General features: G+C 37.6%; 1 protein-coding gene across 2 annotated transcripts; it reads right to left on the bottom strand.

Moving 5' to 3' along the window:
• Window positions 1-2,574: 2,574 nt before the first annotated feature.
• Window positions 2,575-12,992, bottom strand: mgat1b (alpha-1,3-mannosyl-glycoprotein 2-beta-N-acetylglucosaminyltransferase b). 2 transcript variants are annotated; one of them, XM_056254481.1, is made up of 3 exons: window positions 12,613-12,992; window positions 4,990-5,894; window positions 2,575-3,811 (listed from the first exon to the last, which is right to left on the bottom strand). In XM_056254481.1, the coding sequence occupies exons 1-3, from the start codon at window positions 12,620-12,622 to the stop codon at window positions 3,110-3,112; spliced, it is 1,617 nt and encodes a 538-aa protein (XP_056110456.1). In that variant the 5' UTR covers window positions 12,623-12,992; the 3' UTR covers window positions 2,575-3,109. The 2 variants fall into 2 exon arrangements, with proteins under 2 accessions (XP_056110456.1, XP_056110457.1); XM_056254482.1 differs by lacking the exon at window positions 12,613-12,992 and adding an exon at window positions 10,630-10,736.
• Between the last annotated feature and the right edge of the window lie 689 nt (window positions 12,993-13,681).

Below are 13,681 nucleotides of genomic sequence, written 5' to 3'. Positions count from 1 at the left end.
AAGGTAATACTTTTGTGCCAGTTTTTCAAAGCAAAATAGGATTGGATCATCCTGATCCAGATTCACAGTTTTCCAAATCTGGATTACATTTCACAATGTAGGTTACTAGCTATGTAAAGAACAACAACAGGTAGAAGAGTCAATGTCAGGTCACTTTTAAGAGTTTTATTTGAAGAGAAAGAAGAAAACAAACAAACATCCCCTTCCATTTTTCCCCCATAATTTCCTTTAAACAGTTTGACCCCTTACGGAGGCACTAAAGAGACAAAATAAAATGGGAGAAAACATTTATATTTGAATGCTTTTGCGTTCTCTCGCGTAAGTTTTGCGTTCTCTCGCGTAAGTTTTGCGTTCCCCCAAGAAACTCCCAAGAACTCAGGTTTTGAAAGTGAATGCAAAGTTTCTTGGGTAACGCAGAACATTAGCAGGTGAACGCAAAATAATTCAACTTAATTTCCTCCCATCACCATGTGCCTTTAGAGTTTTGGTAGCCCCTCATAAACCCACAACAAAAACAAACAAATATACTCGCAATAAGGAATGCAATTGTTAGAAACTGCTTTCAACTGTTTCATCTCGGATGAATGTGCCATTGTAGTTCATATACAGTGTTTAAAAAAACACTTAAAATTAAATGTATTATTTTTGTTTGATAATGACTGCTGTTTGGGGGATTATTTTATGGTGCCAACATTTATTACTTTACTGTACTGAAAGGCTTAAATAGTTAAACTAATCAATAGCTAAATAAAAACAAATAATGTGTGTATATATTACACGATACAAATTTTTTAAATAAAATTGTTCCTGAAATCCACCCTTCTGCTGGAATCAGGGTAATCCTGATTTTTTTTTTTTTTTGTTGGATCAAAGGTATCCCAATCTTGCTGAAAGGTTTTCAATACAAAGTGAATATTTGATCCAGATTAAAACCAAGATTGGATTTTGTGATCTAATCAGATTTCAGAATATTTTTCTTTTTCTTTTGAACAACCCATTTTCAAGATTTGACCCAATCCGATAGCCGAAATTCCGATCAGATTATTTAATTGAAATACAGCTGTTTATTGTTCATGTTAGCTTAGGTCCATTAAATAATGCTAACAGATTAACTTTTGATTTGAATAATGTATTTACTGTAACTAAGATTAATAAATGTTTTAGAATTACTTTTCTTTGTTAATGTTAATTAATGGAACCTTAAGGTGTTAGTGATAAAATGAATGAAAATGTATTAAATTCATAATGATCAATTCACAAATATATTTTATTTTACATGGATGTAGAAGATGAAATGGTTAATTGTTGTGGAATTTGATGCACATGAGTTGGATGTCCATCAACCAAACTTGTGTCATCACCACATCGGCGTTTCCTGCATAGACAGCTTTGTTTCAGTATAATAAGCCGACTCAGTTTTGTTTGCATAAACCAAGTAGTTCAAAACTAAACATCAATTAATCATGGTAGATTCAGATCAGATTAATAGCTATAAAAACACAAAATGAATGTCCAATTCATCTAATCAGTAACATACATCCTTTGGCTTTTCTAAAGTTGCTGGTGGTAAAGAACAGGAAAGGAACATAGTAAAGTCAACAGCAGAGAACCATGAGACAGGAAGTCAACAGGACACAAGAGGAGTGAGAAAGGAAATCTGGAGCGACAGAGACGTCAAAGGTGTCACAATAGCGCCTGAATCAATGCTGATGTGGGGGGTTTGGACAAATGATCCCTGGAAGGAAGTCGCCAGATAAGATATAAAACAGGAAAAAAAACAGCATATACGGTCAAATATCAAAATAGTCTGTTTTATTCTCAATGTAATAAAGTTATAAACATGTCAGGCAGTGGTTTCACACTTCTTCATACTGCATTTGCATTCATATCAGATCATTTCTCTCCCAAACATTTAAATACAGTACATTTAATTAAAATGTTTCCTCTCATCTCTGCCCTACTGAAATCCGATCATTCGTCCGTAAGAACATGTAAAGCGATTTTCTATGACCACTGGTTTTGCAACAAACCTACAACATCTTTAAAAAACAATAAGAGCTCTCCCAGGTCAGGAAGAGCAGTTAAAACAAAAACAGGTTCAAGTACAGTACTTCAACAGAATGGCACAGAAGAGATGTTGTCCAGAGATTTGGTATGTCAGTTACACAAGCCTTGAATAATTTCTGCCACAAGCTTGAACTTCATAGATTCAATGGTGCTACATAAAGTCAAATGAACAAGTCTGATGCATTCATATAAATGCGCAATCAAATTAGACAATTAGCCTATACACAATTTTCATTTATAATTATGTTCAGGGACTAATAAAACTTAGACAAATGGAATTTTAACACTCAGATTGGTCTTTCAAAGGCTGAATCTCACGAAACTTGTCAAGAAACATCTGGATATTGGGTTGTTTTTTCTTAAAGCAAAAAATGATATTACTATTTTAAAATATTCAGTATTACTGTATATATATATATATATATATATATAAAGTAAAACTTTCCAAATCATTAAGTTAATGATAAATGGGGGGTTCCTTATGATTAAAATAGTCACACACAAAAAATGGATGGACCCAAGAACAGGCTTAATCTTTCTTCTGTATGTATGCAATGTAAATATAAAAATATTCTTTTCTTTTGATTTTGGAGTTAAATGTGAGTTATCGTGAGATTCTCCCAAAAGACACTGTGGTAAGATAAAATATAAGACCTCTTGTATGCCTTTTGCATTGATGTTAAAAGCAAAATAATAATAAAATCAAGTAATAATAAAAAATGTGATCATTTTTCTTCATGTCATAATAAGCTATTCTGCATAAGAGCTGTTTGCAGCGTAACTCCACTATTTTCTCTGAGGGAAGATTGTTGCATGATTGCTGCGCAAATACGATGCACCACCTTTTGTGCTGTTCCCAGCATGCCTGGAAGTTTTTCCATGACAAAACAGCAGTTATTTTATACTCACATCTTAGCTTTTCTCAACGTTTTACACCCTGCTTCTGTTTTCTTTGGTTTGAGAGGGCGTTTCTCTCCTTCACTTGTAATAATAGTTGTGAGTTTTCTATTTCTTGTCTTTTGTGGTCCAAACCTCATCCTCCTCAGCTCCAGCTGGTGTCATATTTAGTCCAGCCCTCAGGGGGACCCAGATAAATTCTTCGTCCACGGGATATGAAGCTGACTACGCCCCTGTAACCGGCACGGGGAACCCCTGACTTCAAATCGTCCATAACTCCCAAGTTGCGGGCCAGCACTTTAAAGCTGTCTCTACTGGAGTACTGAACTCGAAATGGCCCAGAACCTTTCAGGCTTCCACCTTGTTGTAGTTCCTCCACCTTCACCAAAGGGGCGATATACACTTCTTTTTCAAAGATTTCATCGTACTTCTCCTTGACCAAGTAGGACAAGTCCAGTTTAGTGAAAGGCACAAATTCAGTATTGAGTCTTATGTAGCGCAGATACTGGTCAAAAAATTGACCCAAACTGACGCCTTTTCGGCCGAAAGTTATAGTCCTCGAGATCTCGGGACGAATGCACGAGCGGTCCTTCCGCTGCTCGGGTTGCCGCATCCAGTCATCCCAGAATGCTTTGGGCCACTTGGGCTCCAACTCTGCCCAGACTTCCTTCAAAAGCATCCATCCAAGGCCAGGAAAGAAATCGGTCCGGTAAAGGAGGTCAGCCTTGCCCGGGTCGACCAGCCCATCCCGTCCATTATCATTCCAGGCGGAAATGCACCACAGAGTCGGATCCGAACTCAATATGGGGTAGAGCGCACGGAAATACTCGAAAAAGTCTGGGGCCACCTATAAGATGAAATAAGAGCAGTTTTAAGACATTAAGATGAACTAATGAGGAACTAATGATGAACAGAAATGGCTAGTTCACGCAAGGTCCTGTCGGTTTGTTCCGCCAGTTGGCTTCTTTATAACAATTTACAAAATATGAGTTTGGGCCTTAGGTAATCTCAATGGTGCTTGCTTAACTATGATGCTCAGTAGAGCTTTAGAATTAATCCACTGACCAGTTAAATGTGCTAATCAAATAAGTATATAAGTACTAGTAGAAGTTCAATAACTGAAAAAAATATTTGTCCACCAAATCAAAGTCATACGGCGACCACCAGATCTGGTGCAACCAGCATGCAGAAAAAAGGAAATTATATCATAGAGAGGACCCTGCAGACACTCATGACTGTGTATTAAAGACAGCTATGTTATTCTCTAAAAAAAATTACAAGGCATGTTTGGTTGTAAAATGTCATGTGGTGCAATTCCCCAAAAGCATAATGATATTTAATTTGTTTTGTTTTTTTAAACGTACATGTACATGTATTCAAGATGTAAGGAAAGTATGTTATTACTTTTTACTTGGTTATTTAATTTTTTCTTCTTCTTGAAATTATAAAACCACATGTATACAAAGAGTACTCCTAAGTGTGTCCTAAACTATATTTTTAAAAGATTTGCCCATGCCATATTCATGGATAACTGTTATTTGTCATTGATTAACTCTGTCATTTCACCTTGAGTATGAAGGTTTGCTATTTCAACAAAAATCGCCACGACAGCCATCAAAGGACACAGTAAGGAGTATGCTAAAAACATGTTTGCCTGAATAGCAAAGTTAAACAAGGACCTTGATCCCTTCCTTTAGAGAACTCATGACAACAGAACTGGAGCTTTAACCGCTGTCCTATTGATGGCTTTTCGGGTGCATAATGCATATTCGACTTTGTAATCAGTTCACCTGAGAGAATTTCAAAGGAAAGGGTTCAGAAATGTGCAAATGAAAATATTCCCTATGAGCGAGAGAAAAGCTCTTTTCAAAATTCCTCTCCATGAATTATAAAATAGGAAAAATGTGAGTTACTTTCAGATACGGTATTATTCAGACCTGGTTAACATATAATGATGCTCAAATGCAGGAGGAATTTGACAACATTGAGTACTAGTCATAAATGACAACATATTCATGATCTTACCTCCAAGTCATCCTCCACAATGACCACTGTGGAGTAAGCAAAGACATTGAACACTTGGTTCAGAGCCCAACGGTAGTGCCTGGAGATCTTGTAGTAACCCTGGAACTTCCTGTGATCAGGTCGCACTGGAATGTCTGCAAGATCCGGTTGGCTGATGTGGGTTATCTGACTGCCATAGGAGCCAATCATCCTTGCCGTATCTGCATGGCCACAGTCCTGGCTGACAATGATTGGATAAAGCTCAGCAGAAGGACGGTACTGTATCAATTTATCCAAACTCCTCTTCACCGTTACTCTGTCACAGGCAATGACGAGAATTGGGATAATGATTTGAGGGCTTGGCTTAGTAAGGCCTACTTCATTTTCCGCAATTTGCTTGTTCTCTTGGTCCAGTTTCTGCTCCTTCGTGACCAGCCGAGGTGGCGTAACCATTAGCGTCTGTGTTTTTTTCGTAACAGTTTTTGTATCATCTACAATTTTATGACTTAGAGGAACTGCAGGAATCTGCTGAAGTTTTTTCGGCTGCTCAATGTTCTTTTCATCTTTTGTGTCCTCAGATTCCCTCTTTCCCAATTCTTTCCGCTGTTCCCATAGTTCCCTGTGACTCTGTATCTGTTTGAGGAGCTTCTTCTGAGTCTCCAGTTCCGATTCTACTTCTTCGGCCAATCTGATCACTTCAACGGCCAATCCGTTAGTTCCACCCACTTTTGCTCCCCATTCCTCTCCGGCCCCTGGTTCAGCTCCGCCTCCCTCACCAAATCGGCCAATGGGAGGCCTCCCCCATAAGAAGAGGAGGAGCAAGGCATTCCAGGCGACAAACAGAAATGCTCCACACAAAATAAGAGATCCTTTCTTGCGAACCATGGCCCAGTGACACCACACAAGGGACTGTAGTGAGGAAAATGCTATAAAACGGGGAAAAGGAAGATATAAATTTAAAGATGAGGATAAACCCAAAAATAAATAAATCACAGATAAGAGTGAGGTACAGAACAGATAAGGCCTGTTTAATGCCTCATGATGCACGTCTTTTTGCTGGGTAATATTGACTGAATTTGATCAAGTAATAGCAAGAATAAAGAAAATCTGGTGCATCTGAAATCTTATGTTTACTTTGTATAGAACACAATATTCATTGAAAATTTGTGTTGAAAATTTGAAGTGGATCAAAACCTTTAATCAAAGTTATACATGAATTTTGAACAATACCCGTTCTTGTCTTAGGACAACTTTGATTAACTTTGATACACTTCAAATGTTGACTACTGTATTTAGTTTGATAATTATTTGTATTTTCTACATTATTAAAATCTAACTTCACTATAACAATGTTGTAGACCTGTTCAACTGCTAATGAGCACAAATATCTAATCAGCCAATCACATGGCAGCAACTTAATGCATTTAGGCATGTAGACATGGTCAAGATGATCTACTGAAGTTCAACACTGAGCATCAGAATGGAGAAGAAAGGTGATTTAAGTGACTTTGAACGTATCATGGTTGTTGGTGCCAGACGGGCTGGTCTGAGTATTTCAGAAACTTCTGATATACTGGGATTTTCAGACACAACCATCTCTAGAGTTTACAGAGAGTGGTCTGAAAAGAGAAAATATCCAGTGAGTGGCAGTTCTGGGGCTGAAAATGCCTTCCTGATGCCAGAGGTCAGAGGAGAATGGCCAGACTGGTTCGAGCTGATAGAAAAGCAGCAGTAACTCAACTAACCACTCGCTATAACCGAGGAATGCAGAAGAGCATCTCTGAATGCACAACACGTTGAACCTTGAAGCAGACGGGCTACAGCAGCAGAACAACACACCGGTGACACTCCTGTCAGCTAAGAACAGGAAACAGGCTACAATTCACACAGGCTCACCAAAATTGGAAAATAGAAGATAGAAGAAAAAAAGGTTGCCTGCTCTGATGAGTCTCGATTTCTGCTGCGACTTTCAGATGGTAGGATCAGAATTTGGCATAAACAACATGAAAGCATGGATCCATCCTGCCTTGCATCAACTGTTCAGGCTGCTGGTGGTGGTTTAATGGTGTGTTGATATTTTCTTGGCACACTTTTTGCCTCTTAGTACCAATTGAGCATCATTTAAACGCCACAGCCTACCTGAGTATTGTTGCTGATCATGTCCATCCCTTTATGACCACAGTGTACATCTTCTGATGATTACTTCCAGCAGGATAACACACTATGTCACAAAGCTCAAATCATCTCAAACTACATTGAACATGACAATAAGTTCACTATACTCAAATGACCCCCACAGTCACCAGATCTCAATCCAATGGAGCACTTTTGGGATGTAATGGAACGAGTGATTTGCATCATGGATGTGCAGCCGACAAATCTGCAGCAACTGTGTGATGCGGTCATCTCAATATGAGCCAAAATCTCTGAGGAATGTTTCCAGATCCTTGTTGAATCTATGCCACAAAGAAGGAGAGCTTGATTTGAAAATATATTATGAATAATATAATATATATGTATATATAAATGATATATTTAAATTATATTTATTAATAATTATTATTATTATGAAATTATAAAATGTATATATTTCTAAATATATATATTAAAATGTATTTCAGGCTTTACAGTCTCAGTGTTAACTCAGTCTAAGTTCCATTACCATTGGGGAATATCTGTCGTTTGAACAGAAGTTGACAGTTTGTCTTAAAACCTGCTGACTGCAGTTATGATGAATCACCCATTGAAGCCAGTTACCCACAATTCAACCACAATCTTGTGTGATGGCTCTTTACATTCACATCATGTCGTAGTGATGTTTGGACGAGAAACATTGGGCCATGGTAAAGAAGAATTTATCGCAGTATGATGATTACCCTTAAATCTTTCATTCACTAACGGTCTCGCCCAATGTTTCATCTGCACAACAGCTGCCTTCATCTCGAACACAAATTAGAGTATTTCATTCACCCCACTCCACAGGAGGGCTCTAGGAAGTACAAACTTCCCAGCATGCTTTGAAAACTATATGCAAACCCAGCTCTTGGCAGGCTGAGGGCACTCCAGAGTAATTAAATCTGACAGTTTGATCAGACCGCCGTGCGCCATCATTGCGAGAGAGCACTCCATAATTATCATGACAGTCAATGATGATTTTTTTTTCACAGTCGGGTGAACTGAACCAAAAATCACCACTAAGATATCACGCTAAAGCCGCCTCCTGTGTTTTTAGAGACATTCTGGATCCCAATTAGCTGACCCCACATGTCTTTGGGCGGTAGGGGCAGACTGAGGCTACTAACAAGAGCTAGCCTATTTTTTCTAAGTGGGCCATACCAACGTAATTTGTATACCAGAAAGGAATTTCCTTCTAAATGAGGCCTACAATTCCCGAGAGTGAAATTCGGAAAGATTCATTCTATATGATGTCAGTTTCACAATTCACAGTAGTACCAAGTGTGGTTTTATGTTACCATGTGTCATGATCAATGAACAGAAGTCTGTCATTGGCAAAGAGTCTCTGCGAGCTACCAGCCAGGAAGAACTGAACATCTAAAGAACAGCATTTATTTGAAATAGACATATTTTGCAACAATGTAAGAGTATTTTCAGACCTGTAGGTCGTTTGCTTTGTTCCAAAGCAGGGATTGAAATTATTTACAGTCAATTACAATTTCTTCTTTGTTCGGTTTGCTTTCACAAGGCGACATTTCTAAATGGACCAAAATGTGTTAATAAAAACTCTTCTCATTTTTCACCTGTTAATGTTCCGGTGTTGAGCCGAATTCTGTGTATTGAGCTAATCCTAACCCCGATCTTAATCCTAACCCTACCATCACTACATTATGTGTACGGTAACATAATTCGATGGGTCACAGAATTTGGTATAACACTGGGATTCCATTAATAGCAGTCATCCGTCAGGATGGATAGATAACGGATCTGTGGGCTTATTGTGGCTTTCTTTGTAGCTGTCATTATACTACTTTATCATTTTGAGCATGAATCAAGGACATTCCTACCTTGTACCTATTTTTGAGAAAAGCAATTAGGCGCCGTTTTAAAATAAAAAGGCGTGCTTCGTCTTTGCTCTAGGTTAATCCACGATACATTTTGAAAGGCATTATCAAAACAAACTGATGATTTTCACGCAATGTACGTCATCATTACATCACACATTGTCCGTTGGGTCGGATTGCTTTTTCACCACAAGCAAACAGCTCCAGAGTTCAATTTTAAGCGGGCCAGGACAACCACGTTCTGGCAAACTCAGACTGATTGTTTCGGTGTAGATTGCCGTTTTCATGCCTTAACGAACCGAAGTAATGGAGTAAACACAACTGGTTCCGAAACAAGTGCTCTATAGGAGCCAGGTGTGAAACAACCTAAAAGTCTTTACTGTCACTGCTGAATAAAAGTATTAAAAAATGACCCCAAATTTCTGAACTGTAGTGTACATGCACATAGACAAACTAATATTTAACAATAGCATATGAGATACAAAATTGCAGAAATTAGCATTATTCTCTCAAATTACCTAAATCTGTTAAAGCCTCATATAAAGCCACTGTGTCTCTTCAGAAGATTAAATCACTTGATGAATATTGATTTATTTTACAATCTCTTTTTAAACATTTTTAACAGTCAGAGTTATGGGTGAATAGCCTTTTAATGGAGGGACAGAAATCTCTCATTTGTGTTTCGAAGATGAACAAAAGACTTATGGGTTTGGATTTGGAACAACATGAGAGTGAGTTAATGATGACAGAATGTTTCCTTTAATCGAAAGAAACAAGGTTAAAAAAAAATGTAACAATCTGCATCTGAAGCACAGAAGCTAAAACTACAGAAATCTACAGCTAAAACGACCTGCTTTCCTTTCTGACATTAGTCAGATACTGTTCAGCTAGTGAAATAAACTGTTCAATGACAAAGTCCATTCATTGTTTTTTGAGCCGTACACAAAAGTCAATACAGGGTCATACGACTGCTCGTCATTCTATGTGCATCACACATAACACTGTGAACATCAATCAAACGCATTTCCATTTCATATACTACCAGTGCTAAAGGGTTAAATGAAACAGCCTAAGAGTTACAATGTGACAACAGACATTAAAAAACACCTAATAAATTGCTTTGCACAGGAAAGGCGTCTGCTGTGCCAATAATAACCTCAGTAATCTTCTGGCTGCAAGCAAGTAACTAATCTCCACTTAACCCTTAGTAAAGATGTCTAAGTCTAACTACTCACTCACGAATCTACAATCAGCAGGACAGACGGAACCATTTAGGCCTTGACGGGTTTGAAACTCGCCTCATGCTTTTTCCTGCGGAATAAACATGACAGTTCCCAGTTCTGCCTGCATTCATGCTTTAAGCGTAAAGTTTCATCAAAAACACCTGGAATCAAATGCATCCACTAAACAGAAGATTTTTAACACAGGCAAAAGACAAGATTTGTACATTTAAAGATTTCTAAAGAAAGAACGAGAAAGAGGGTCAAACATTATTTATATACAAAAAAAGCAAGAGACGCCAAGAGATCATGAAGACCACAGTCCAAGAACAAGTCAACCACAAAGTAAAACAAGATGTCCAAAAGTTGCCTATTTGGCAGTGGATCGTGTGGAACAGATAAGAGGTATTGTTAAGCATTACCTGGACACAGAGCAGATTATGTTTCCCCGTCTCTCCCCCAACTATTCACAAGGAGCTGATCGGCAAGAAACAGATGAGCGAAAGGGGAGGGGAGTAGAAAGGAAAGGGGAGGGAAGTACTGTACCCATGCAAAGAGCCAACACTGCCAGTTAACGCTCCAAAGAACTTTTAACACCCTCCTTCACTCGCATTAACACGTGACGTGACATCCTGAAAGGTTCATTTATAAAGATGGAAGTTCAGCTGTTTTACTTTTCTAAACACGAAATGTAGGAACTAGATATTAGAAAAGATGGAAGTTTAGCTGTTTTACTGTTCTAACCACAAAATGTAGGAACTAGAAATTAGAACATTAGAAATGTAGGGTTAAACTGGAGAATAAGTGAAGAATAAAATGCACCATGGAAGCTATAATTATTGTTATAGTATTGCTACAGTTATGGTTACTTAAAATAAAACAGTGGGAACCCAACCTTAGCAACCACTGAACAATTAAAGGATTATTTTGAAACCTTAAACTGTTTGCAGACAATCTCATTTTCATTTATTATGATTATACAAATGAATACAGTAAGTTCTGGTTAGAGTTATTTTAGTATTATTTATATATAGAAGCTTGTTTCTGCCACTAGCAATTCTGGACAAAAAGCAATTACCTTTTTTTATTTTTGTTAGTCAGTTTATATCTCGCAATTCTGACTTTCTAACTCAGTCAGTCTTTATAACTTGCAATTGCGAGTTTATCTCATAATTCTGAGAAAATAAGTCAGAATTGTGAGCTATAAACTTTGGAATTGCAAGTAAAAAACTGACCAACAAAATAAAAAATGTAATTTCGACTTTTTATCTCACAATTCTGACTTTTGTTTCTCGCAATTGCATGGTTACATAGGCCTATTGCAATTCTGACTTTTTCTCTCAGAATTGCGTAATATAAACTCGCAATTGCGAGTTAAAAAGTGCGGAAAAAAAGTCTGAATTGTAAGATAAGTCGCAATTCCATGGCGAAAACAAGCTTCCATTTACATAGGCCCTACTTATTATAGTATTTATTCACATTTTGAATTTCTTTTTATTTTTATATTTTCAGTTTCATTTTACTTTAACCTTTAGTATTTTTGTTATGTGCTATGGCATTTTTATTAGCTTTTTGTCAAATATTTCTATTTAGCTTTGATTAAGTTTTAAGTTATTTTAGTACTTCAAATTAAACTTATTTCAGTTCATTGCAAAGGCAACATTTCTAATATTTCATAATTGTTTTTTTTTTTTACTTTAAGATTTTCATCTAATATTTAAATTGCATTTCAGCTTCATTTTGATTAACGCAAACGATTTTTAATAGTTTTAGTTAACAATAATGCTGGTCCTGGTCCTTGAATTTGATTGGCTGAACACATAGCCTACATATTTATTTACTATTACATTTTTTCCATTTTACATGTTATTTGCATAGGCTACTGTATTACGTTATATTATTCTATTAGTTTTTAAATAAGTTTCCATAATAGGGACAACTAACAGGATTTTTTAAAAAGCGCTTAAGAATCTCAAAGAATTACACGACATGAACACAACTGATCCACATGTATTTGTTTGAGGATAAAGTAGAGTGTTAAGTTATAGTGTAAGATGACGTGGCATTGTGTTTAACTTGCACAACATGCTTGACCGGTAAAGTGTGAGTCGCACAGCTGAAGTCTGTCATCACAAACACTGGCAGAAGGTCCAGAACACACACTACTGAGTGGACATGATGTTAAAGGTTCAACTGGACCGCCTTTCCCTTTTGATCCTCAGAAAGAGATGCACTAAACCTGCCTGAAGCTACAACTCATGCCAAAATATGAGGGTCATCTTAAAAATGATGTATTCATAGATGCATTCTGGTCTTTGAAACAGTTTCGCATTCAAACTGGGGAAATCACAGTGGTATTTGATATAACAGTGGCTAACACTTATACAAACCACGACCGCTCTCACCTTTCATCATCTCTGAACAGGATGGTGTTAAACGGCGAGATGGCCGTGACCGAAGAGATGCAGACCGTCAGAATGAAAGCTTCACTTTTCACTCTTCATCATCATCCTCATCGGTCGCCTTCACTCGGCACTGCTGTCAATATTCGTCTCTTTCCATTCCTGCAGCTGTCGCCCATTTCAATCTCTACCCGAGTGTGTGTGTGTGTGTGTGCTATCCCGCTCCGTGTTTCACATCCGGTAAGGTCTGCAGCGTTCTGAGCTGGCGAGGTGAGAACGTGCGGTTTAGGACTCTGGTTTAAACGTCCGTATTTGCAGTTTTGCACTGATGGAGGGCTTCATTTGACGCCGCCGCTCTGTGTGTTTGTACAGTCAAAGCGATTCTCCACTTCCGGATTGACTCATTAATATGACCCGCCCCCCTCGCGCTTCCCTCCCCTTCGCCATTTTCCTAGCAACAAGATGCCTTAGCAACCATCGCGAGGTGGTGATGGGCAGCTCATGATTGTTACATGCAATAAATTCATAAGAATGAATCTCACGGGGGAAACTGTCTGGGTCATTATCAACCCAATGTCACAAGATTAAGAAATACATATATATTTATTTTAGCCTATTTTGGAGATTTGTTTTGCATTGTAAGTTGTAACATTATTATTACTATGAATATAAGAACAGTGTAATGCAAAAAAAAAAAATTAAACCTTTTCTAGAATTTAAATGTAAATATATATTTAAAACAAATCAGCATTCCCGCAGTAACCCTTGTTTGAAATCTTAATCAGGGGTCAAAATGGCCCTAATTGGATTCAATAAAATTCCCAAAAATCATACTATGAAAAACAACAACAACCTGATAAAATAGCAAGCCTTTAACATTAAAGTCGGTATGAAACGGAAGTTGAGGTATTTACCTATTGTGATGTAGCCTATCCAGAGCCTATCTGAGTGAAATGGCTTATCATTATCGCACAAGAAAAAATGTAGTGGCGGGACTTAATTTTGTCCATTGGAAATTGATTGGCTCTTGGATCGTTGTGGATTGCTATTGCTGTGATCTCGCGTGAGTGAC

Source organism: Rhinichthys klamathensis, unplaced genomic scaffold, assembly GCF_029890125.1.
Source record: "Rhinichthys klamathensis goyatoka isolate OS25496 unplaced genomic scaffold, OSU_Roscu_1.1 h1tg000111l_1, whole genome shotgun sequence".
In the NCBI taxonomy this organism is placed as follows: domain Eukaryota; kingdom Metazoa; phylum Chordata; class Actinopteri; order Cypriniformes; family Leuciscidae; genus Rhinichthys; species Rhinichthys klamathensis.
Note: the sequence above shows the minus strand (reverse complement) of the source record. Positions and strands in the feature narration are given on the sequence as shown.

Excerpts from the sequence above, each read along its gene's own strand:
- mgat1b (XM_056254481.1), bottom strand. Across the intron at positions 3,812-4,989 it reads TTGTGGAGGATGACTTGGAG|GTGGCCCCAGACTTTTTCGA; the intron begins GTAAGATCATGA and ends TTCATCTTATAG.